Source organism: Notothenia rossii, assembly GCF_949606895.1.
Source record: "Notothenia rossii genome assembly, chromosome: 4".
NCBI lineage: Eukaryota > Metazoa > Chordata > Actinopteri > Perciformes > Nototheniidae > Notothenia > Notothenia rossii.
The window spans coordinates 67,254,372-67,282,115 of NC_136902.1; the positions used below are offsets into that span (position 1 = coordinate 67,254,372).

Sequence of the window (27,744 nt, forward strand, 5' to 3'; positions counted from 1 at the left end):
AGGAATCCTGAAGTCAAATGTAATACCTTTTAAGACCTTTTTTAAGACCCTTTCCATACATTTTAAGACCTCATTGCCACTTAGAGTTTTAACCGGTTACATTGGCGACACACTTTACCTCACATTTACTACAGTATTGATTGTCCTTCCTCCTTATCTCCCAACCATTTGGACGCAAACTTGCATTTCCCCATAATGATGTTGTTTAACAACCGGCGTAAACGGACCTTTGCGCGCTGTCAAGCAGTGAGCGTGCGATGTCCTGTTCAGATGACGTCAAATCCAACGGGATGCCGTCAATAAACTACACAGAATCACACTACACACCTATGCAATGATTACATTCAGGCAGACTTTAGAGTACAACCTCTTTGGACAAATTATATACTTATTGAAAACAAGCTACAACATGTAATACCTTGGAAAATGCAGTTTAATACTTTTTGGATACATTGGATAAGGCCAACACGGCCCCCATCAGAGGAGCCTACATTTTCACTATTTTCGGTTATGGGAAAGTACCATAGACTGGAAAGTACCAAACATTAACCAAAACAAATAATCTTGCAGTCAAATCGTCACGATCTGTCTGTGTTTTATTTTTGTCCTGTGTAGATCTGTCTTTTTGGTTTCCTGTTTGAGTTTGAAAAGTGTTCAACCCCTGTCTTGCCTGTTGCTTCCTGTCTCTGTGTTCCCTCCTCCCTGATTACCCGATTGTGTTCACCTTGTGCCCCTGTGTTTTCTCCTCCCATCTCACCTGTGTCTTGTTTGTTTGATTAGTCCTGTGTGCATTTAGGTTTTGCTTTTTCTGTTAGTCGTTGTGAGATCCTTGTTGTTTTTTGAATGTGTTCACAGGGGAGAGAGTTCTGCTCTCTAGTTGTATCCTTGAAATAAAGGTATTTTTTCAGTTCAACCTGCATTTGGGTCCTGCCTGCTTCGCTCAACCCTGACAAAAATATTTGTATACAACCATCCGTTTCATAAACTAGACATATTAAAGTAATGAAAAAACATGGTTGTGCTTTGTTCTACCTCGGGTAGGGTTACCTCAACTTTTAGGGTCCTTAGTTCCTCTACTATACATGAACACTACAAATATTAGGCTGATTATTATTTTATCATACAGGGGAAATTCAGGTCAGGTTAGCATGGAAGATTAGCCGTTCGGAGTTATATTACGCCTGGCTAGGTTAACAAAAGTATGGAAAGGAGTGGATGAGAGAAAAAGAAAAAGATGGCACTGAGGAAAAGACATACCAATGTTAGAAAGGAGAGAAGGAGGAGTCTCCCTCTCTAAAGTGTACACAGTGCAAGGGTCTTAAAGCTCCCCAGGCCCGCCTCCTTCCCCTCCCCTCAGATGTACTACTCCTACCATGTTGTTTCTTCACTCCACCACCACCACCACTGCCCTCCTCTTTTATCCCTCCCTTTCTCCTCCTCCCTCCTCGAGCCAGATAGAGGAGTGATCAACCTGAGAGGAGAGTTTAAACAAACCAGAGCCGGCAGCGCAGAGCAGAGCTCACACAGACTATCTTTCTCACACACACACACACACACACACACACACACACACACACACACACACACACACACACACACACACACACACACACACACACACACACACACACACACACACACACACACACACACTCATACAGCTGTTCAGCGCTGAGGGAACTCACCGGAGAGTACAGCTGAGGTAAATTTGATGCAGCTTTGAGAAGAGATTATACAACACAGCAGTTATAAAAAAAAGTTAGATGGCTTAAAAGATGTATGCTTACTCTCTTTCATTCTGTCAAAGTAGATTATCTTGTTCAGTTCAGTGTTTGACTTAAATTTGTGATGTTTTGTTGAGTTCCATCATTACAAGCCTCAATTTCATTGTTACTATCTTGTTTATAGCTGCGTTTTTGCACGGGACATCACATTTGTCCAGTGGTGGGGGAAGTACTCAGACCTTATAGTAAAAGTAGAAGTACCAGAGTGTAAGAATACTATGCTACAAGTAAAAGTGCTATCCAAATGTTACTCAAGTAAAAGTACAAACGTATTGACATCAAAATACACTTAAGTACCAAGAGACTCATTGGCCCATTTCAGAATAATATATATGATATGTTTTGATTATAATTATTGATCATTAAAGTGTTATCAAAGCTGGGAAAGCTGCTGCTAGTTTTAATGACTTTGTATACTGCAGGGTAGCTTGTGAATTTACTCCAGGTGGAACAAAAGTCTGATTTAACTGTTGATTGTATTTCACATCATTAATCCATATCTGCAAACTAACTAACGGTAGGCTATTTAATTAATGTAGTAAAAGTACACGAAGAACAAAGTAGCAAGACATTGAAATACTCAAGTAAAGTACAAGTCTCTCAAAGTGTCTTGTACTTAAGTACTGTACTTGATGTACATAGTTACTTTACACCACTGCATTGTCTCGTTGGCTGGTGGGAACTTCGAAGAGTTCGACAGCTGTCCACAAGCTAAAGGTCAAGTATTTCCCTTCTGTGCTTTCAGACAGTGAGACATCTGTACCGGCAAACTTTCACCTCCTAACCCCTATCCATCAATCCCCCCTGCAGCCAAACCCTGACCGAAGCATCGCATTCTCCAGACGATCTGACTGTCAGACGTGAGATCTCAGACTGAGAGGCTGTCTGGCTACATCTGCACCGATGGAAGCCCCTACCCTGGCTGGGATGGCAGACTTGTGTTGCCCCCGGTCTTCTTCTCCAGAGGGGGAGACCGTATGTGCAGCTTTAGCCCGTTATGAGAATACTCTCCGGGACGCTATCAGGGAGATCCACGTGGACGTCAACGCATTTAAGCTGGGCATGGAGTGTCGTCTGGAGGAGACAGCCAACCTGAGCGGGCCTCTTGGACGAGCGGTGGCTCAGCTCCAGCAGGAGAACCGGCAGCTCAGGAGTCAGCTGGAGGCTCTTACTCTACAGGTGGAGCTCCTTAGTGGGATGACATGTGACAGGAGCACCGCGCTCAACGGCCACAATCACAGTTCGAATCACAAGAACCTCCTCAGTGACATTCAGGAGAACCATCAGGAGGTAAAAGAGGTGATCTATGGGAAAGGTGAGGCTCTCCTCCACGTCCAGCCCTGTGTTCTGGGGGGCCAAGCCCAGACCCACAGTGGCCTCAGCAGCCAGGCGTCCACACCTTCTACCTTGTTATCCTTGCCCATCTCCAGCAGCCCTCCTGTGGGCTCCAGAGTTTCCTCCATGGTGACGGGCCCGGTATCAAGCAGCAGCCCCTCCACTGCCCGCTTCTCCAGCCGAGCCACATTTGCAGTTTCAAGCAAGACTAATGTGAGTACTGTATGTTTGTAGAGAAGAGATGGCACATCATTTTATTATTTTTCGTTGCCACAATTAACAATTTCACCCGTCAGAGTTTGACATGTGTCTGCATTGATTTGACTTTAGATTTTAGTGGTATTTAACACTACTGATTATATAAAGTTATATAAATCTTTGTTGTTCTGTTTGGTTACATTACTTCTTTCAAATTTGTATTCCTTTTACTTTTTTTTACAATTGTAACTCGACCTATCCATTAGGGCCTAGTTACAGCTATTCACTTCAACATTTTTCAACCATTTATTCATTAAATGTAGCTAATTATTTCAAATATTAATCTATGACTCTTAGCCAAGTTAACTGTTTATTTATTACCTCTAGCTTTCTATTCCAAATATTTCTCCATTGTTTTTAGCCAAATATTTGTCAGTATCTCCTGACCTTAATTAAAAACCAGCTATCAATGGATATAAATCCTCTTTTGTTGTGTACAGTGAAATTTAAACTTTGAATTGAACCTATCATAGCATTTGGATACTGCTACGGAGCAGTGTGAGTCGTAACTGGCTACTGCCACCAACTGAGCCAATGACATCCGGGCATTCAGTTTGTTATCTTTTTATTTTTCCTCTTGGCAAAGTATCTAGAGGAGCATACACCACCAACTCTACTCAAGTTTTGAACTATACAGGAGCATGCACATTCGAAACACTCACTAAGAGACAAATATAAGAAAGTGTGTGCTAACACGGCAGATTACAACATTTGAGTTAGATCTTCCAACACATGTTCAGGTGCAATAGTCAGACTCAATATGTGCATATATTCATATTTGTTTAGCTGTTTCTTTTTATGTATCCTGTCAACTGCAGAATACCCCCTGAGGTACCCAGGATACAAATTATTGCTTTACATGGACATGTGTCTAGAATTCCAAGACAATTTGTAGTTTGTGTCCTCCTGGGCTTTTGCACACAGACACTCTTGACATATTTGACCCACCACTTCACAATCCAGTGCCAGATATATTTTTAACATGGATGGAAATATAATATATACAGCAAAGGAGGTAATCCAGTAATTATGATGTAATTTTTCTTGGTTGGGAAAGGGCCAATGTGGTCAAATAGGCAGAATGTGAGTTGGACTGGAGCAGTGTTGCGTTGGCTGTCTCATTGCGGTTGCACAAAGGCCCTCCACCGGGATGCTTAAGGATTTATGAAGAGCAGTAACATGAGTCGACTAGGCTCCTGGGAGGTGAGGTTAGTGTGGTCTTGTGGTTTTCAGACCTGAGTCAATTATGTGAAATAAGCACCATGAAATGTAGGGTCTGGTTAGTCATTATTGCTGTCGTCCTGTGCAAAGCATGTGGGTCCAGGTTTGGAATATTTTATGTTTTAGCCTAACCTGAACAATTACAAGATTTTGGTTTGAAGAGATTCCAACCAATTGTTTGGTTCCTAAACGTTTCTGAATAAATTCAAGTAAGATCATACTCAATTGCAGCACTGATGGCCCATGTCACCGTTGTATTGTTGTATTGTATTGTAGTGGTTTTTAAGTTACTATCAGGGTTCAAATTTCACTGTCACCTTGGGATGCATGTTCATGGAAGTGTGTCCTGTGGAGTTGGACTTGTAACTCTTCTAGGATTCCTGAGCTGTAATAGTTGCATAGTTGAATTAGTTTCTGCCCTTGGCTTGCCTTGCTTCTGATGAAACCAAAAAGAAAATCTCTTGGCTTCCATCCTGCTGCATCACTCATTCCTTCCTGATCCTGTTTATAGGGTTTTCAGAACAGAAAGGACATTTTGTCCAAAGTACCTAAATATTTATATATATATATATATATATATATATACATATATATTTATTTTGCTTTTACATTTGTATGCTTGAGCGTGATTCAGTCACAACCCAGCCCAATAATACATTTCAGAAATTGTGACATGAAGGCAAAAGTAACCAATCTCTGCATTCATTGCAAGAACGTTGAAGCAATTTTAAGATAAGATAAGATCAAATATACTTTTATTGACAGTTTGGGAAATACATTTTTTCACAGCAGCATCTAGAAAATATCTTGCATATTTTTTAAGACACAGGAGCTATTGATAACTTTTCAACGTCATTGTTTCCAGTTGGTTTGTCGCCGCCACTAATGTCGCAAACGTCAACGAGGTCGCTCATCGTTTTTCCTCGCAATGTGTTCCGGAACTCCTGTTATGTAGCAACATTTCTTCAAGACCAAATATTTTGCAGACAAAGATCCACATCTACACAGATACAACTGAGACCCACACAGCTTTATAAGAATCACATGCACACATTATGCAAATATCTGTTGGTTGTGTATCTGTAATTACGAAACTATGCAGTGGATACAACAGAGGAATTTTATCTTCTGTGAAATCATGTGGTCAGAGCGAAACAACACAAGGGCACCTTTGTTTCTGCCTGTGTCTGCCGTGGGAGATCCCCCACTGTCAGCCAAACACAGCGCTGCAGAAACACACAGTTAAAACTTGAGACAAAATACACTGTCAAATTATATACGAGTGCACAAAGGTTCAAATGTATATGCTGCCTCCTACGGTATGGAAGTTAGCGTAATTTCATTTTATTAACCCACTTTCAGTTGTCAGATCTTCATAAAACTTGCAGATCACTCTTTCTGCTATGATCCTCAACCGTCGGTGAAGTGGAGACAGTACACAAAGTTCAGGTGACTGTTCAAACAGGCCTGATTGACAAGATACACGTACATTAACGCACACACAGCGACACATTGCAGGTATTTGTATTGGCTGGAATCCAAGCTAAATCCATCTGAGCCAGAGAGATGTGTTCCAGCCTGCTCTCCAGCTGTTACAGTGCACCTTCACCCGACCCAACTAAGCTGCCATACACACCTGCACACACACAAATCGTAAAACACACCTGCAGCACATTAGCATGACCTCGTTCATATGGAAATCACACCTGTAGCATTGGTAAATCATGAATATTTACTATTATTTTTTTATATCTCTGCCAGGCTTGGAGAGATAATGCGCTTGTGGTCATATTTGTGTATCTTACTGTGCATTTATCATACAGTAAGTGTTCAGCAGCTGCTTCAATACTTAAAGGTCACATGTCATGCTTTTCCGGTTATTAAAACTCTAACACAGAAAATACCTGTCTATGCTGCCCCAGAACGCCTCGTTGGAGATTTTTCTTTTTCTTCCTGGGTACAGTGACGTGCCCATACCCAAATGGACCCATTGGTCCAAATGGACCAATCCGTGGAGCTCCTCACACACACACTCTATCTGCGGCGAAACTGTGACGCGCTGGGGGGGGGCGCGCTTACACTATAGGTGCACCGCGTTTGGGGGTGCGGGTGCTAGTGGAGCCTCGCAGATGGGGGTGCTGCAGCCCCCTCAGCATCCCCTCCTTCCCGCGTCCATTCGCGATGTCTCGCTGTCTCGCAGACCCCACGCAGCAAACAGGAAATGAACCCAGCTCACACTGTCCGCTCTTCACAGCAGCGAGCGGCGCAACGTCCAGCCAACACGGCACCCAGACCCCACGCAGCATTCTCTTCTGTTTGTCATTACTGGTGTCATTTTCTGGTTGCTAACCACGCCATTGTAACACATAATCACTGATGTTCCGCTGTAACGGTGGTGATGGTGAGTGGGCGAGCTGACCAATCAGAGTACAGTGGGCTCATAGGGAGGGGGGGCAGGAGCTCCAACAAGCCGTTTAGGACAGAGAGTGAATACACATACTATACAGAGATGCTGTATGAGAAACCAATGTGAGTTTGGAAAATTGCACAATATAAATCTATTCTCAACAATGGAATTATGATCAGTAGAAATGGCCATGACATGGGACCTTTAAGGCATATTTCAACCCAGTCTCATGTCATTTCGTGTTATAGTCACAAAATTAATTGAATCTATTGATTCGTCTTCACCAACAAGATTTTCGCATTTTTTTCGTGTCACACAGAATGATTTTAAAAGCAATGTATTTCTATTGGTATTATGTTTCGTGCCTGCACCAGGTCTTTTGGTCTGGTCGGGTCTTGGAATACCAGAAGCTGTGTGGTTCATGAAAACATTTTCTTACAGTACTCAATATCTTACCCTAAGCCTAACCCTATCCCTTTTATTTTAAATTGTATAATGTCTGAGTTTTTTTTTTGAGGAAAAGAAATGGGGCAAAGAGCCTCAGAATACTGAAATCTGCATTTGTTGTCATTTTTTTTTCCTTCTAACTTGTTATTATTTGGTGCTGGCACGAAACATACTACCAATATAAATACATTGCTTCTAAAATCGTTCTGTGTCAGAATACTGAAATCTGTATTTTTTTAAATCTGTTTTTCCTTCTAATTTGTTATTATTTACATTGCTTTTAAAATATTTCTGTGTGACACGAAAAAAATAGCGAAATCGTGTTGGTGAACACAAATCAATAGATTAATTTTGTGACTACAACACGAAATGCCGTGAGACTGTTGCATATTTGGCAATCGGCTAGGCTAAACCAGCTAGCTATATGTATAGCTTTTTCATTTTTGTAAAACTTACATCCATAAAAAGTTAGGTCTCATTTTGAACTGGAGCATCTGCATATATATTCATTCTATGTATTATTTGTTCAACAGTTGGAGCTAAGGAGGATATGGATCACGCAATAACTGTGTTAGCTTTAGCTGCTAGCCAGTTTTCTATGATTTCTTATGATTGTAGATATCAGAATCAGAATCAGAATACCTTTATTAGTCCCACAGAGGGGAAATTTGCAATAGTACAACATGATACAAATAAATCCCCTTTGTTCTTCTCTCTCTTCAAATAAGGTATCAAATCAAACATTTGGTCCATTTTAATTTGCTCATATGCTACTGTGATACAAGCTCATTCGGTTTGTATGGACAAAAACCCTGATGAACAGCAATATTTTGTCAATGTTGTCATAATTTGCTGCCTCCGTTTCACTTGTCTGATTCAGTACATTGGAATGTGCATATAAATTCTTGAATGGAAACCCAGCTGTGTGTGTGTGTGTGTGTGTGTGTGTGTGTGTGTGTGTGTGTGTGTGTGTGTGTGTGTGTGTGTGTGTGTGTGTGTGTGTGTGTGTGTGTGTGTGTGTGTGTGTGTGTGTGTGTGTGTGTGTGTGTGTGTGTGTGTGTGTGTGTGTGTGTGTGTGTGTGTGTGTGTGTGTTTCCATCTGGAGGGTTTTTGAGGTCTGTGAAGAGGCAGCTGTGTGCCTCTTTTCTGTCCTATAATGGTTCTGGGCAACAGGAATTAGTCAAGATTAGGTTTAGGAGAAAGAGCTAAGCCTCTTCAACAATGTTTTGTCTTCCTCCTGCCCCCCCCCCCCCCGACACACACACACACACACACACACACACACACACACACACACACACACACACACACACACACACACACACACAAGACTGCAGACAACATTTAGCCAATTACAGTGGCAAAGTAGCCATCTCAATGATCCATTGTGTGGCTTCTTGTGCTTCATTGGGAATACATTGAGTATGGAAGGATTACAGAATCGACCCTCCTCTCTGACTCATTCCTCTACGTCTCCTACCCGCACCCTTGACTCAACTCCACAAATGTTTAACTAGGGGCTGACAGTTTGTGCAGATATGACACTTTCTTGTAATTGGTTGAGGCATTGGCAATCGGTTCTGATTAATTAATGTTCAGGCAGTAAGCTATACTTCTTATAGTAGAAACTGTAAACCTAAAACAAACTTAATGTGCACTTAAAAGGTTCTTTCAAAATGTTCATCATCTCACACAATCTTGTTCAGCGGCTCGGTTGTTATCAGATGATCTAAGGTGGTTACTTTGGTCATGTGATAACAGGTGGTCATATGCCGGTACAGAGAGTAAAACTCTAACCCAAACATTTATCTTTAGGTAAATTGGAACTGCACAGCTTTGACATGTCTGAGAAAATGGATAGATGTCAAAGCGATATTATTAGATCAACGTGGTTGCTCAACACTACTCAAACTACAAACTGAGTACAAACGGAAACCAGAACATGTCCAATATCAAAATATTGTCAACTTTATAATGGAAAGTCTCTGATACAAACTAATTTGTGGAGTATGAAAGATTTGGGGATTTGCCAACACTGAGTTGCATTTTGAGAAATGTAGGATTCTTGTGTATTTACGAGCTTAACAGAGACTAAGAATAATTTGTCAATCTCTTTTGCTTGACTTTGAACATTCTTAATTGTCTCTTGTGAATCTTAAGAAAATGTCATACTTAAGTGCATGTTTAAGATTGCTTATGAGAAAAAAATAATATTATTTGAAATTTCACACAATTACGATGACATTTCTTTATCTCTCCGTTTCATGTACTGTCACAAAAACACTTAATTTTCCTTCTTTCCTAAAAATACTTTGCCAAACCACACCTGTACCACTCAAGGCTCCAATGGTGCAGCAGAGATAGTACATTCCTCTTTTAACGCATGTGTGTGTACATACTGTACGCAAATGATCAGATTAGCTCTGACAGGACAGAGGTTTATCTAATGTTCCTTATCAATTCACTGACACTATGTGTGCCTGATTTATAGCTCAGTCCAGCACTTGCATCACATGTTACGTAAGAGGGGATTTCTTTAAAAAAAAAGTCAGGCTTTATGGATGTCATATACGTACATTTCCTCATCATTTTGTGATTTAACTCGAGTAAATTGATCCTTTTGAGGTTTTCCTACGGTCATCCCTTTGGGACAAACTGAGGAGGCATTTTTAGTTGGTGGTGGCTGAAACACAAAATTACTTAAAACAGTTTCTTGCCAAAAGTAACATGATTTATGGGTAGTGTGGTTTACATTTCACAAATATCTGTACTCACAACACCACTGCTGCGAGACAGAAGCTACCCATTCACTCTACCCTCGTCTTTGAAACAATTGTTGCCAAAAGTGGAAAGTTATTTGCCAGAAATTCTATATTGACGTTCAAACTCAGAATATCATCTCAAGATGCCATTTCACCAAATTCCTTAATGTTATCTTCACTATCTACAATCTTCACCAGGATGAAAAAGAAAAAACACAAGCAGCCCAAGCACGTGATTTATCTGTAGCCACCTTAGCTTAACAGATGGTTTTGTTTTTGAGGAGGTGCACAGCTCCCGTCAGGGCTAGGAAACGTAGGTTAACCCCCTAAACACAAGAGCCAACTGTACACTGCTAAATTTAGGCTAGTAATGAGCAATTCACAACTTCAGAAATCTTGCTCGGAACCACACCCATCTTCATAATCAGCCTTTATTTGATCTTAACTACACATTTGTAAAGGTTCTTGGATGCATCTTGCATCATTGTGTCTATGTTTGTAGACAGAAATACAACCACCTGGAAAAGTACCACTAGCTTGCTACTGTAGCTAACATTGGCTAAACCTACAAGCTAGCTGCACCCCCATGAAAAATATCTTACAATTAATAAGCCAATAACACTCACCTGCCAATCTTCTTTCCTTTTACAGAATGAAACATCTTTAGAAATGTGAGTATTATCATTAGATTGCAATCCTAACTTGGGCCTTGAAGTATTGAAAATGTTAATACTGTGGCTTTCCCCCGTACTTGTGAATCTGTACATCTGTCCATCTGTAGCTTTCATCTATCCTAGAACTAGACAATTTCATTAGTTTCAGAGGTTTATTATGATAGATTAATGAAATTGATAAACTGTGTGGGCGATAAGTGCTCTATATCTAGACAGAGATATTGTGGTTGAGATCCACAACATTACTGCAAGGTTGAGATTGGATCGAGTGCTCTTGCTTGAAAATGGTTATAGACATAATCAGTCATTACCTCATAAACTTTGATATAATCACACTCCTTTTGCATCCAGTGGAGTTTCCTACTGCTGGCCATTAGCAATCGTTTACATTTGAGACACTTCTGCATTACTTTCACTTTTGAGACCCAGGGTTGGCAGCCTGGTCTAGATCCAGCAAGTCACTTTTACTGATAATTAAATAAGTGAAAGTGTGATTCTGTGTGTAAGCTCAGAAGTATGAAGGTTTGTAGAGGGCGTGGTTTAGTTTGGTTTATCCCCATGACGAAGACATTTGACATGTCACACTGTCTGGAGACTCCCCCGGCTTAGCCAGCTGACTGTATCAGGCACAGTGACGTACAACTGCTAAAATCTGTGTACACAGATAATGGAAGTACTTATCCATCTATCCGTCCATCCAAGAACTCCTCCCTGGCTCTGTGGCCCCTTCCTCACCCTTTTACCCCTCCCCCAATCTCCCTCACAGACCTCAGCTGCATTTTAAGGCTGGATTCCTGGCACCAACCCCCCTATGTGGCTATTAATATAACAACACAGAAAACAGAGTGTCAAACACTCATAAACATTTATATTGTTTACTAAAACACAGGCTGACTTAAGAATCATAACTTTAATTTAAAACCCGTAGTATTTCTATCAGCTCTACACTTTCCATATGATAGCCTGTTATTAATTTGGATGAATTATTTGACAATGCAACTACAAATTAGTAAAACCATTTTGAATTCTGGTTTGGCAATACTTATTCTGATAAAGACATATGTTAAGTTAGAAGTTTAAATAGATTTGGAATGATGCAGAAAGAAATTGAAAACATGGCACAAATGCAGTGCAAACCCAGCTGTGTGTGTGTGTGTGTGTGTGTGTGTGTGTGTGTGTGTGTGTGTGTGTGTGTGTGTGTGTGTGTGTGTGTGTGTGTGTGTGTGTGTGTGTGTGTGTGTGTGTGTGTGTGTGTGTGTGTACATGTTGGGGGTTTAACAGAGGTATGCGGCCACTCCCTGGCTACCCCTGGCTCTCTTAATGACTTCCAGACAATAGGCCGTGTTACCGTCATCATCTCTGTGGAAACAGGTTAATAACTGACTGGCCGGTGGGACAGTTGGCCCCTGCTGCCCTCTGGAACCAGTAAGCCTTCCTGGAAGTCAACTTGAGGAGGGGGATTTTAAGGTTAGCTCTGGCTTCGTCAGCTCAATCACCATGTGAATACTTCACAAAGTAATTTAACTGCAAATCCAGTGTTTTGGATTAATGCCCAGAAGGCACTTTGAGGAGAATTGGTTTTAGAGGTTGGGTGACACCAGCGCGGGATAATATGGGAGAGCATGGGTTTCTGCTTTTGTCAGACATAATCATAACCAACACAGGAAGGTGACCCAGATAAAACTGCTACTTTGGGCATGTCTGAGGTCAGGAGGAGTAAGAATATGAGCTATCTGTCTGTCAAACCTCCGAAGAGGAAATTCAAACTGTAAAGTTTCCAGGTCGCTTCCTCTTCTTTTTCTCTGAGGAACTGTGAATCTAAATTTCTCAGGGTGGTAATATCTGGTTCTGCTGCTTCTCCATCTTTTATAGATGTGTTTATGTGCTCTGTTACTAGCCTCAGGTCCAAGTATAAACACGATTCAGGCCATGATGTGTGCAGACTGAGTAGTTTATATGATGAATGACGTTATGGGACGTCTGTTGTCTGGTGTCTGATAACTTTGAAGTGCTTAATCAGTCATGAATCATCAGTTCATAATGTTTGTGTCACTCACAATCTTAGTTTGCTGATACTTTAAACACATAATACTGTACAGCTGAGGCGGATGGGAATGTCATTAGTTATGCAGGTAAATGGTCATCAACCAAAGTCCTGTACTTGCAAAAAATGCATTCATCTTCAGTGGTTCATGAATGTGCAAACCACATTTCATGGCCTATGTCTTATGTGCCTTAAACCTGCATTCTTTCTTAAAGCCAGCAAGGGGCAACTCCATTGTTTACAAAGGAAAAAGTATGATTATATAAAGGTCTATGAGAAAGTTACCCTACTTCTAACTTGATTTATTACCTTAGTGAACATATTCTTAATGAGTTTATTGATCAATTCTAGGTATTGAATTATTCTTCAATATAGAATGATGTTATGCTCAAAGCAAAGCTACCTTGTGATTGACAGGGCGGTAACTTTCTGGATTAGGTCTTGTCCATGTTTCTGTCTAAGAACCTTAACCCTTTCATAGTGTGTTTTAACTTCAGGACTCCTGGTTGCAAAAAACATTGAAAATCAGTGATTTCGTAAACTTCTTACATACAGTTGTTCTGGACCCTATAGTCCACCGGCAGCCATTGGCATTGATAGCTGAAAAAGAAAATCAATCAATCGCATCATATCCATTGTATTTGAGCTGGATAAGTCTGGAACCAGATTGGAAGTAGCCCAAATAGATGTGAGGGAAGAGGTGATACAGACTGTCTGCGTTCCCGGACCTCTCCCCCACCAGAGGTCAGAGTGTCAGACTCCCCCCTCCTCTGCCTCCCCCTCTCCCTGCCTCACTGTCAGGGACAGTAGGAGAGGAGGACTGTGGAAGACAAGGAGAGTCACTCTCTATTGTTAACATATTTTGGAGCAACGAGGGAGTAATAGAATGAAAAATTATATATTCCCCTACAGCTAGCAGGACTTTTCTCTAGATACTTGGCCTGAAAGAGACTGAAACCATATGTTATTTTCCATGGTTCTTACAAATCTTTAAACAGTCAACAGACTGATTGGACAATGGGCCAGTTGAGCAAGTTTTACAGTATACTGTATCTATATACAGTTCATAGTGTTATTTGTAGAGTATTCTGAATCCAAACTCGTCAAATAGTGCAGCCCTTTGCCCCTTAAGTGTCAGTTTTGGACATGCAGTTCCATTGTAATGGAGGAGGTCTGGTGACCAAAGGTAGACCAAAGCGACTCATCTATAAAAGTAGGAGGTTGTGTTGGACATAAGCAAACATAGGACTTTCCCCCTAGGAGATTGCATGTCTCATGTAAAACCAACTAATTGTTTGTGAAACTGAATTTTTAAACTTATGTACGTAACGTAGGATACTTAACATACATCCTTTACATAAGGTATTTAAGTAATGTTTGTGAGGTTTATCAGCGAGTCTCATAAAATAAAGAATATGGATGAAATATTCATTATTATTTATTATTTAATTTAGGATGGCAGTAGTTCAGTCTGTAGGGACTTGGCCCGTAAGGACCAAAATACGTAATGTGGACGAGGTACCAGTTCACCTACTAGGCACTGCCGAGGTACCCTTAAGCAAGGCTGAGTTCATGTGCATATCAGCTCTATGTTTAATCTAAATAAAACCAGAGTGAAACCCTGAATTTCCCCTCTGGGATAAATAAAAGTCTGTTGTTCTTTCTTTCTTTCTTGAATGTTGGTTGGTTATCCTGGTGTATCCAGGACAACATTATGGTTTCATGTTGATTGCAACGATGCCATTGTGGCCATAGAGAACACTATAGAGCAGTTGCTGTTGCTCTTGATCAAAAGAGACAAATGCACTTCCCATCCATTGTCTTTGCCACCAGTAAAGTAAGAACTGTCTCTATCTCTTACATTAAAAGAGAATGCAACATATTGTTACATACCTCAAAATCATAAATACATTCTTGGTTTTAAGATGCACTTAAAATTGTGTCTTGTCTCCACCTGAGACTGTATCCTGCATTTAGCAGTACTGTGTTTATGAAGAGAACTTTTCTCTGTACAGTAGCTCTCACCTGCAATTATTTTTTTATATCCTCTCAGTTCAAAGGCTGCGCACATTTCCACACTAAACTCAAAGTGGTAATCCCTGCGATTTTTAGAGCAGAATAAATTGCAGGCTGCGTGGATGTATTTGAAGAACAGGTGGTTTGACTGTGTCTTTCTTCCTCCGAGAGGATTGTAGACTGGCAAAAGGAAATTACAGAGCAGTAACCTCTGTCACTAGCTGTTTCCTCTGGTAGCTGAGGACAACCCAGCGGATTTCTTTAAAGAAGCATTGCGTATACCAGAAAATGCATCTGCCCTTATACTGCTGATGTTGCTGCTCTACAAACCCAACACCACTTTCTGAGTGCACTGTGTTTCCCAGAAACCAGTGTATCTTTGTCAAACTGTCACCCTCCAGCGGCCGAGTCGTCTTGTCCACACCTCACCCCCACCCCGACAGGGTCTTTATGAAAGTGTCAGTGATGAAGGTGCCTCTGACAGCTAAACATTGTCCTCTGACTGAACGCCCAGCACTCCTGTTTGAATAGACGGGTTTCCCAGGGCACTTTGACTCAAAGCAAACAGCCGATATTGTAGCATCTGCAAATATTCTGTTATAGACCTACATTTATTCACATTACATGCCCTAACTTCCACTGAGTTAACATTGGAAGATGAATGGGAATTGTCTTAAGTTACCTCTTACTAATTTTTGTTTTTTCAGTTTGGTTTGTTTCAGGATAACGGAAAAGCTTCTGGAGGTGGCATGATCAATTTAGTTTTCCTTTCTTAACATGTCATCCTTATCCTCTTCTTCCTTCTCTGCTCTCATGCTTTCACTCATTTCGTCCACAATCATTTTATAGTTCCCCACTCATGGTGCAATGATGCACTCTAAGGAAGTATGGGAAGTATTCAGTGGAGGTAGTCAGTGCGATTGCTATCCTCCAAAACAATTCTTAGTAAAAAGAATAATGAACTACAGTCATGAAAGTCACTCTGCTTGAATAAACCAGTCAGAGGCGAGTAATCTTTGCTCCTAACTTACTGTATAGTGTTGGCATGCTAACGGTTGCTAATTAGCACTAAACAGAGTACACAGAACAACTGAAGTGGAGGAAAATGTCATAATTTACAGAGCTGACAACACATTTCACTTTGTTCTCAGGAACTGTCACTAAAGAAGCTGAAATATGTGATAGTTTATCTATAAGTTATATCTAAGCTATACTATGGCTACATAGACTTTGTGTGTCTTGGAAAATGTTGAACTCTGTCACATTTGTCCCGTTGTGTAGCATTTGTTTAAACAGAAGCAGATAGAAGTTAATATGCCCAGTGGGAAGCTTCAGTATATTTACACTGGTGTTCAATGCTGGCGATGGTCTTATATATCCACACTTCTCAATGTATAAATATTTGCCGTGTAGCAGCTGCTAGCCACAATATTGACCTTTGGGTAGAACATTGCACTTGAGAGTTTCCTGGCTACGATAAAAGGTCAGAGGTTGCTGATGGTCCTTTTTAGCTGGTATTGTGCTTTGATTAAGACAATGGAGAAATGTGCATTTTTATTTCTTCATTCAATCTTATGATAACATGGTCTCCAAATAAAATATTTAGCACATAAACAAACATAAAGAAAATGTATGAAATTATAGAGTATGGAGGAATAAATGCAATGTTTTCCAGGAAGTAGGGGGAAAACCATACAGGACTGTTTCCATTCAATAGGAGAACCTGTTTGCTATTCTTAATTAATAACAGGTCATAATACTTAAAGTATAAATCACCTTTTTCACTGAGTCAGAGATGGAAACACATCTTGCACATAATTCAGTAACACAGAGAGTAAATATTTAGATCAGACTTAGAGAATGGATCATTGGATAAGATGAATCTCACTTGCCTTTCAGGGTTTCCGTATAGTGCGGAGTAAATCCAACCAATAGCTGTTGATGTTTGTATGCATACTCATGAGGCTGTGGTGCCAAAGTGTTTGTGTACTTGTGTTTTTGTAAGCCACATATGTGCAGCGATGTCCTGGGTGCAGCATGTCCTCAGGTCCCTAGGCAGTACTGTGCCACGTTAAGTGTCGAGCACCAGTGTGTTCTGCCAGTAAGACCTCCAGATACCAGAGAGTTTACAGGACCCTCAGCAGCTCCGCTATCACGTTTCCCACTCCGACATCTGACGATCTGAGTACTTAAGCTGGGAAAGCTCCCCTCCCCAAAGCCAGACATTGTGCAATTTGTCTCCCTCCTCCTGCTGGATGGCAGCTGTTTCCACCTCACTCCCCCAGACCCTCTGCCTCATTTCCCATCATGCAATATAGAACTTCTCCCCTCTGCCTTGCTTACCTTCTCATACATAATGTCCTCACTTTTTCCCTTATTCCCCTCTAGGTGTGTCACCCCTCGCTCTTTATAAAGTGGCGACCCCCCCACACACACACTCTTCTTGCCTTGCTTTATCACACACTCCCCACATGCATTCCTATATTGTGAGCTCAGTGAAAAACACAGACACGTTTACACACTTTCCTGAAATGTGCACAGCATGCAATCTCACAGCTAGAGCAGTATATTGTTTTTTTTCTGCCTGCATCTATATGTGATACAGTCCTGGTGTTAGGTTTCAGACTTGCTCGAGACGTTATCTTCTGGCTGGTAATAAAACCCCAAATTGTTTTCTTCACTTCCTAACAGATTTATTTACGCAAATTCCAAAACGTTTTCCTCGTACCCTTATCCGTAGTGGTATCCAGCCAAGCAGAAAAAAGTTTTGGTTCTCTTTGTACAGGTTTGAGATATCCTTCTACCTTTTGAGCCTATTTGAAAGATGCCTTTAAGCATCTGTAAGCTTCTTTTCTTTGGTTTTAGGGCCTGCAGCATCACTGATTTGATTAATCTCCCTTAAAAATGTTGATCTAGAAACAGGGAAAAAGCTCTGATAAACCCACTTTCTTCAAAAGGCCAAAACTAAAAACTTTATTTCATCAAGCGTACACAAAAGCTACTGTTGCTAACGTTGCTCTGTTTTTAGATGTAGATGTTTCTGACAGCAGGGAGACGCTGACCAGATGCTGCTACTCTGCCTCCAAACATGCTGACGTTATGCAAACACAGAGCTGCATGCAGGGTGAAATAATGTGTTTGGGTCAAACACAGCACTCAAATCAGCCTCGGCTATTTGCTTCCACAGTGACAGCCAAGTTTGGGTCACAAGCAGCTGTTAAGAGTTATTAGTCGCCAAAAGGGTAAGAAAAAGGGTGAATTACGTCTCCTGAAAGCCTCTTTCATTTTCTGTGAGTCCAACACAGATACAATGTGACATGTGGTTTGATACTGACATGGAGAAAATGTGTATATCTATCAGCGTTGCACTATTGACCCGAGAAGTGTTGTTCCGTGCCAAAGGGGGCGACTATAAACACATTGAGCTATATCTATCGTTCTGACAGGGCCACATGGAAAGTGACAGCTTGACCCACAACCGATGTGGGTCAGCAGCCCCCTGTGGTTGAGAGTGTGAGATAGAAGTATCTGCTCAGGAAAGTGATTAGCTGTTTCCATGAAGCTGATTGTGTTTGGAGAAGGGGGGGGGGGCATCGCTGCAGGAATACTGATACAGGAAACAGACAGTCATAGAGACAATGAAATGCAGACTTGAGATGCTGATGATGTTTGACATTAAAACTTGATCTCAACAATCACTTTAGCGGTGAGCTGCCAGATCACCGGATATATTTGAGCATCGCTGAGTATGTCAGTCAAAGCGGTGCGAAAGACTTCCCAAGTTTTATCTCATGCCTTTCATGTCTTCAACCAACTTATTTATCTGGCAGACTTTGAACTACGGAGGTTGTGTCATGCCTCTGCAATTTGTTTGTTGGATTTGTTTTGTCTGAAGTCCAAAAGCCCATATGTCGTCCAAAAAGTCCAGAACCTGAAAAGAGTGAAATGATCCAACAACGACTCAATGAGCATCGGACATCTGGAATTATTTCTTTGTTCAAACCAGAGCAACATGATGCCCTGACTCTGAGATCAAAACACAACGTTTTTGTTTATGACAGAATATCCACAGCATTACAGGGGCAATTATAAAAAATAAGGTTTGGCAATCATTCAACTCAGTGCAACCACAGTGATCATTCCACCTGGTTTTAATTAAAAAGCTTTCTTTCACGACAAATGTTTTTAACTTACTGCAGTTAAAACCCTCCACAAACAACCCTCTTACTAGTAAAGGTCAAACATGACTACATTTGCGTTTTTGAAACCATGAAGGGTGCTAGTGTTGTTTTTCACTCAGATTCTGTGTTTCAGAGTATTGAGCGAGAGGAGCCCATAGAGGTGGACCCCACCCCAACACATGCTGGACTGGAGAATGGACACGCTGCTACCACAGGTAACTACGTCACCCGCTGATTTTACACATGAAAGTCAAGCTTTGTAAAGTCTGGAAAAACAACCCTGATGATGTCATAAGGGATTATGGTTAGGTGAGGTGTTTGGCGCTTGACGCATACCGTTCTGAACTCAGAGTGTTTGTGTCCCCTGTCTTAATGGAAGTTAAATTCCAAATAACTTACTAACTTTATATTTGTTTGTAGAGTTAATAGGGATGATTAAGGCTTATTTCTTTCTTATAATTGCCTGACGTTGGATAAGTCACCCCAAAAAGGATTCAAAGATGCATTATTATAAAACTAAAACACGTGGTGGCACAACGCAACAGAGCAGAGTGAAATACTCACATGATTTCATCTATTGATGTGTTGTCACGGAAACGAGTTTCCCTTTTTTTCTGTGTCTCACAGAACGGTTTTTAAAACAATGTAATGTATACCTTTCATGCCAACCCGGTCTCACGGCAGTTGTAGACCATTTATAGTAAGCAACAAATGTATCACAAAACATAACAGTAAAGTTTCCTGTAGTGCATTTTTTACATTTGAATCATAAGGAATTTTTACGGCAAGAACTAAAACAATTGGGATTTTTGTGAGGGAAATTCTGGTGATAATTATCTGTTGGTTGGTTATTCGGAATGGTAGACATAAAAGAGTGGTGGAGTAATCAGTCTTAAAACCAGGAAATTAGTTAGCATTTAACCACTTCCGGTTCTCTTGTCTTGAAGTCATCGTTTTTTAGTGTGTTTGCAGTAAAATCCTGAAATAAGGTCTGCTCTTAAGCTTACATTTTTTTCCCGTTTTGTTCTACGATATAAAAAACCTCCGTAATACCCCACTCAGGAATCTCCGAAGCTTCTATGAGACATATAAACTGCGGTTGCAAATAAGTGACTAAATAGACTTGTTTTATCCTACCAGAACCGTTAGAGTTGCTACACGGAAAAGTCTCTCCCCCGAATAACTTCCCACACGAGAACACGGCCCCTGTCGCCATGAGGATGCCCCACCTCCCCATCACCGCTACAACCAAGACGGCAGAAATGAAGGGCGCAGACTCTCCCAGCAGCCCTTCTGCTTCTCTTTCCTCTCCAGTCTCTGATGACTCACCTACTGGCCAATCAGCTGCTAGCACTAACCGGATCCAACCAATAGAGGAGTTTCCAATTCAACCAGGTGGGTTATGGTATCAGTTCTAACTCTAACTACTCAATGAACAGATGAAAGATTTTACCATCTATACTGTTAAGCCATCATAATTTCGCCTTTTCTTCGTGGCTGTTAGTATCTTCTACGTGGACCCCCACACCTATCAGAGCACTGGGATCTCCCCGCCTTCAAGGTGAGACAAGCTTTAATAAGACACACGTGCTACCCTCTTTGACACGATATCATGGATATCATTTACTGACTTGTTGTCTTTTGCAGAGAAAGCAAATTCCGTCCCAGCAAAGTCTGTCACCTACTCAGGACTTGTGCAGCATGACAGGTGAGTGAAAGGTGACTCATGAAACTTTTAGGGTAGGTAAAATGTGTTTGTCTGACCCATCTGTGCTCCCGTCCTGCAGAGACAATGATGTAAGCAGTGACAGATCCTTTGGTCAGGTAGGAGAGAGGAGGCGGGAGCTTGTGAGGTCTCAGACTCTGCCACGTAACATTGGTGCCCAGGCCCGTCGATCTATCTTCGAAAGGCTCGACTCAGAAGCCAATAACAGGTACAAGCAAAGTGCATTTGTGTCATGTTGACAATTATGGTCAATTTCTTAGCATTGAAACTCTCTCATGTATACTTTCTCTGTGTCTACTTTTGTACAGTCACCCCAAACCAGTAGACTCTAAACCTAAACTGAAGCGGTCTCAGAGTTTTGGGGTATCCAGCGCCAGCAGCATCAAGCAGATCCTTCTTGAGTGGTGCCGATCCAAGACCATAGGCTACCAGGTAAAGTTATAGACTGTAAACAAGAAGTATATGCAGTCACTGTGATGTGACCCATTGATCTGACGATAAAAGTTTGGAAGTGTCAAATTTGGCATTTTGGCTCTCTTTATATCAGTTTATTGGAGCCAGAAGTTAATATATTTTGATGAGTGGGTGGAATAGAAAATGCTAAGCTATCAGCTAGCTTGCTTGAATGGCAAGATACATCCATAATGAATTCCTACTGCAAACACAGGGGCAGCAGGTGAACACTATCAGACAATCAGGCACAGAAGGGAAAACACAGGAAGTAAAAACAGGACGAGACACAGGGAGAAAATATATTTCAAAATAAAATTGTAAACTAAAGCACAAAAACTAAGATCATGACAAATAATTGTTTTGTAATAATAAAAATTATACATATAACAGATAAGATTTGACATAATATCAGTGATGGATTGCCTAAATACAATTATTAGTTTTTTTTGGATAAATTAGAAGTTTGATATCAGGTTGTTAAGTTTGTTTATACATTTATACTGGACATTTCAAATATATATTTACTACACTTCTGTTTACATTCAGTTTAGTAATTTGCGATTACTGCTCATTTTGAATAACTTTATTGAAGTTATTTAATCCATTATTGTATCTTACATAATTGTTTTTATTTTTATTGCATTATCTTTGTTTTTTTTATTTTCTATATATAATGAGCATTGTTGGTGGAAACCTGACACTTCAGGTTTTCCTGGCGAACAACTTTGTTTCTGTGCATGTGATAAAAAAACAAACTTGAACCTGCCTCAGGTCCTTAAGGTTAAGCTAGGCTAAATGCTCTCGGCTCCACATCCTTACTTGCTGGACAGCCAATAAAGCAAATTAAAATGTTCCCTTAATGTTGAACTATTCCTTAAACAGGGAAACACAATTATACTAGACAAATACTAGAAAACATTCTGAAAGATTTAAAATAACCAAAACAACCAAAGTGTTGTAAATGAGCCCAACTCCAGTCTGTTTTTCATATAACTTTAACCTGTTAGCACACATTGCGGTAGTGCTAACGTGCTAATTATCTTCCTGTCAACCGTAGAGGTGTAGGGAAGTGAGGCTCCTTCAAAACATTGGGGTGTTTGTGTGTGTTTTAGGGGATAAGGGTTAAAATAGTCTCAGTCATGGTTGAGAACGCCGACACATTGCTGCACTCTGGTAACCTTTCCTTCACAGCAGCCTGTGCCAGCCGCTCCATGTGGCTTAGGTTATAGTCAAGCCAGGCAAAGCCAAGACTCTTATTAACTGGGAGCACACACACACGAAAGAGAGAGGGGGTGATGACTTGACAAGTTGCGATTTATTTCAAAGCAAACTCCAGACTAATAAAGGGCAGCCTTTGAAATGACATGATTTCAAAAGCATGTAACAGAACCAAAAGCAGGAGAGCAGATGAAGGGGAGGGGAGGAAGTCTGTTCTGTTCATTAGAACTATGGGCTAGACAATGAATGGGGAGATGTTTTTAAAAAAGTTAGAATGACAGTTACCTGTTAGGCCCCAAGCCTGTTTTTCATGTTTCAGGATCGAAAAATGACATTCCCAGAACAAATGACCATATCTTCCCTTCTAAAAGGGTTAAATTAATAATCTTTTTCTCAAAGTAATGATAAACCTGTGAGTTGGATGTAGAAAAGTCAGAATCAATATAGATGTTTTTTATTTTAAAGAAAATTCAGATTGAACATGGTAAAAAACTGTAAATTATAGTGTCCGTCCAAAAGATATGTTGTACTTATAGTGAAAAGAAACTAACCTTGGATGGTGGTTTAGTAGACCCCCCCTTGTTCGATTTTGACATGTGACATCTCTTTCTGACCGTTAGAGCCAATAGAATCCAAGGGAAATCGTCCCGCACACACTCATGTAAAAAAAAAAGGAGGCGTCTCTGCGCATGCTAGCTTGCAACAGAGGGGAGAAATATCGAAGCTCTGATATCAAGCAACGGAAAAGCTGTTTTATTGCTAATGGATTATCGGAACATTTCAAAGGGGACGCAGTCACATTGGATATTAACCTATGGATTAACTACAGAATCGTTTTTATCGTTTTAATGCCATTGAAGACCAGTTTAGACCAGACAAAGACGAAGGTAAGCCATGTTAGCGTTGTGGGCTACCTAGCGCTACTTGTTTTGATGTACATTTTTGTTGATAACGTTGCGAGTTTGTATCTTTCAGTGTTGAGGTGGGCACCGTTAGATTCTGTGTCTTTACGATCATAAACAATGTGTTGGATGTGCACCTAGGATAAGTAATAAGGGAGCTAGGAGTGATTATCGGTGCAGTAATAGGTTAGCATTTTTCGCTCAGGGGTCATTTAGATGCTTCTTATGAGACTTGTGTTTTGTTTTGGTAAAAATTGTTTCTATCGTCAGTTAGCTGAGATTATTCCCGTTAATCTGGTATAACACATTAATAGGTTCTTAAATATTAAGATCCCCTGAGACACAGTGTCGTGAAAAAAATAAATAAAAAATACCCGCCGGCGGGGACCTTGGGGCTTAACAAGTCATGTATTTTTTACCTCCTTCAATCTCTGTCACTGCTTTTCTCTACGCACACAAAAGTCCCCCACTGCCACAACATCACCAAATCTGCCTTTTCTCTGTTCCTCTGTAGAACATCGAAATCCAGAACTTCTCGTCCAGCTGGAGCGATGGGATGGCTTTCTGTGCTTTGGTCCACTCGTTCTTCCCCATTGAGTTTGACTACACCTCTTTGTTGCCTGCCAACCGTAAACAGAACTTTGAACTGGCCTTTGGAACTGCCGAGTGAGTGATGGTGATATCAGAATAACCTTTTAGGAGTAACTCTGATATGATGGAAATTAGGCATTTTAATTAATTAGATATTCATTGTACAAGTATGCTGATTAAAGTTAGCATTAAGAGCTAACATTAAAACATGGTCACATCTGATCATATGTGAGACAGAGCTGTTTCAGAGGCTTTTAACCTTAACTAGACATAACATACACCCAGCTGGAGCACACACACACACCCGCAGCCTGGCTGTGGGTATGTGTGTGTGCTCGGACCGGGCCCTGGCCGGGCCTCGCCGTGTCCCGCTGTCTCAGGCTGAGTCCAGGCTGAGAAATCCGCGGAGCTGCAGCTGAGAAAAATAAGGCTGGCTGAGTGTGTGTGTGTGAGGGGCTTCGCCGATTGGTCCATTTGGACCAATTGGTCCATTTGGATCGTCGTTACGTCACTTGGTTCCCGGAAGAAAAAAATGGAAAAAGAAAATCTCCAATGAGGCGTTCTTGGGCAGCATAGACAGGTATTTTCTGTGTTAAAGTTTTACTCCCTACAGGGTGTACTTTGAGGGTTTGTGACTCTGCAGACCGTTTGCATCCATAAAAAGCTACATAACACACAAGGGGATGGGTAATAACCGGAAAAGCATGACATGGGACCTTTAACACCGCTGATATTGATGTTTTACTTTCAGTCTGTTAGATTTGGAGTTCGATAAAATATTTTACCTTATAAATATATATTTTTTATAACAGAAATAAACATTGTTTTGCAATATATTAACCTACAAATTATTATATTGAAAGTCAAGAACAAAGTATTGGCAAAATAGAAGTTTATTTTCTTATTAAAAAGTTTTCCTTTTTTGTTTTCAATTAAATGTTGCGAAAAACACAGCATGCAGTATAGCTAGGACAAAGTTAGCCTAGCTTAGCTTAAAGATCAGAAAGAGGAAGGAAATAACTTATTTAATCTCAACCTAAAGTGTAAACATACACATTTCAACACATCATGAGTTTTGTAAAGAACACAATTTGTAAAAATTCTTGAGCGTTATGTAGCGTAATCACTCTTTTACACATTTCTTTACATGGTAACTGCTTCCCCCTGCTTCCTTTCTTTAAGTTAAGCTAGCCACATCCGGGCTGCTGCTTACTTAACAAGCACACATGAGGTATCAATCTTCTCATGTAACTCTCCAGAAGAAAACAAGCATTACCCAAATTGTTAAATTATTCCTTTAAAGCCTCAGTAGAAATTGAGCTACCATGAACTCATTGGTTTCATTATACAACAGCAAAAAACATTTTTGTTGGTCAGTTGTGGTTTATGCATTTCACTGAAACAGCCTTGAAGTTTTTATTTGGCTTGACTGCACCAACAATGCAATACTTATTTTTTTTGTGGTTTTTGTGCCTCTTAATGGGTTTTCTTTGTTGCTTTTGTTTTATAGACCTCTTTATGCCAGAACATTTTATATGGTGATGCTTTTGCTTTGACGTGTTTGGTGAAAGGTGTGCTGACTCTATTGCTTATGGTTTCCACAAACAGATACTATATGGCCATGTACACACACTGTATATCACGGCTTAAAGAATGCCACTCCATTTACATTAAGACTGTGTTATTCTATGGCCGAAAACACTGCTGCAGAATTAAGCTGATTTGACTGAAAAACAATATTCACTTGCTCACAGAATCAATCCTTTATTGGCAGCTTTACATTTGCCCCCTCAAGACTTATACGGCTCTAGATGTAGATGAATTATTACGCTATATATTTTATACTTAAAGTTCTCAAAACATGTTTGTGAGGGTGTAAAGGGATAGCGTTTTTATTAGTACTGTCCAAGGCACAATATTAGATGCAGAAAAGCGCTTCCACTGATACATCAGGATGATATTGGCTGTTTTCTTATATTGGTATATTCATCAAATCTGTCACATCATGTAGGAGCTGAAACTATAGAAAATAGAAAACAAATCATATCAATTCTTATAGGTGAACAAACACTATCCATTGTCTGTTCTTTGTCACTGTAAAGTGGCTACATTTTCACTTTAAAACCGCTGATTTCAATATGTCATCTTGTGTTTTAGCTAATTGTGATATTTCAACAATTTCATGACCTTTTTCTGCATCAATAGACCAAAGAAAGCTTAAATTGAGTCTTTGGCATCATAGAAGTGCCATAAAAAATAAAACAATCAAGAAGTATAATTTAGAAATGTAGAAATATGATTAGAGACAATAAAAAAATAACATTTATTTCCACATTTAATCTATTAATTTTTCTAAAATTGAATGTAAATTAGTTATTGGTTTTCCTTTATTTTATTTTTGCTTTTTGCTTTTGCCATCCTCTCTGTCTGTGACTCCAGGTTGAAGGCCGGCTGTGACCGTCTGATCGAGGTGGACGACATGATGATCATGGGTCGTAAACCGGACCCCATGTGCGTCTTCACCTATGTCCAGTCCCTCTACAACCACCTGCGCAAGTTTGAGTGAAGCTCCAAAGCATCTAGCTTCAGACTTGACATTTTAAAACCTCTTATTCTTTCTATTTACCAAACTTTGAGCAGAGTGGAGATCCACAGCTGGCATGGTGGAGCACTTTGGAAAGACTACACTGCTCCCTGGTGGTGGAGTGATGAACTTTACTCCACGTGCTGCAGGAAAAGTCATCACAGAGGCACAGTGGACAGTGACTCATGGGATAATACTGTGTGTGCTGTGATAGTAACTGTTTGCCTGGTTTGGTTTGTCAACAGTTTTGACAGTGTGTATGTGCTTGTGTGTGTTTACTTGAGATACAAAAAGTGCAAATATATTCTGTATTGTATAAATCTTTATATTTACGCACGTGTTTGAATGTGGCCGTATTAACCTTCATATTGCTGGATTTATGTTTTAAAAAAGTAACTGTATACCTAAACTTTAAGTGTTTGCGATGAAGCGCTGGGGCATAAAAAATGATATGTTGCTGACTGATATTTACATTCACATATGATGTGATACTCAGCGATTGAGATGAGGATGAGACATGGAAAAATAACTGTTTGACAACTACATTGTGTTCAATACTTGGCATCAAATAAACTGTAAGTATCTGTATTTTATTCTATAAAAAGATTGGTTGTGGCCCAGTGCAAGGTTAGTGGTTGGAGCCCCAAACCCTACTGGGTATACTATACATTTTGAAAGAATATGATTTTATATGATTTAAGTGTTTTTTCCTTGTGTCACGATATTAACAACTTTACTATTATACAGTGTAGTGATACTGAAACAAGCTTTTGAATAATTTTGGTGATTTTCTTCTTGTGAAAACATTCAATAACTTTATTGTTATTATACGTTTTTTAATGCATGTTGTGCTTTCAGAAAATTACGCCACACATCACTTGTCTCCTGCTGGATCCAGTAAAACATTATTGTAAAGAATTATGATTTGGAAACGTTTTGGTGAATTGTTTCTTGAGCAAAACTTTTAATAACTTCACCATTATACGGCAAGGTGCTAAGGTAATGGTCTTCTGTTGGTTGTACTATACGAACAAGTTGGGAAAAGCCTCCTTTTGCATAATTGGTGAATATTTCTTGTGTAAAATATTCAATTACCTTACTACACAACATTACACTACAAATATTAGACGGTTTTATCCAA

At 40.2% G+C, this 27,744-nt stretch overlaps 1 protein-coding gene across 2 annotated transcripts; it reads left to right on the plus strand.

The window, feature by feature from the left end:
- The first annotated feature begins 1,500 nt into the window (after positions 1–1,500).
- smtnl (smoothelin, like) lies at positions 1,501–27,521 on the plus strand. 2 transcript variants are annotated; one of them, XM_079676143.1, is made up of 10 exons: positions 1,501–1,702; positions 2,530–3,332; positions 19,263–19,344; positions 20,270–20,524; positions 20,634–20,690; positions 20,777–20,837; positions 20,917–21,063; positions 21,164–21,287; positions 23,943–24,094; positions 26,459–27,521. In XM_079676143.1, the coding sequence occupies exons 2-10, from the start codon at positions 2,688–2,690 to the stop codon at positions 26,583–26,585; spliced, it is 1,650 nt and encodes a 549-aa protein (XP_079532269.1). In that variant the 5' UTR covers positions 1,501–1,702; positions 2,530–2,687; the 3' UTR covers positions 26,586–27,521. The 2 variants fall into 2 exon arrangements, with proteins under 2 accessions (XP_079532269.1, XP_079532270.1); XM_079676144.1 differs by having other exon boundaries at positions 2,595–3,332.
- The last annotated feature ends 223 nt before the right edge of the window (positions 27,522–27,744 follow it).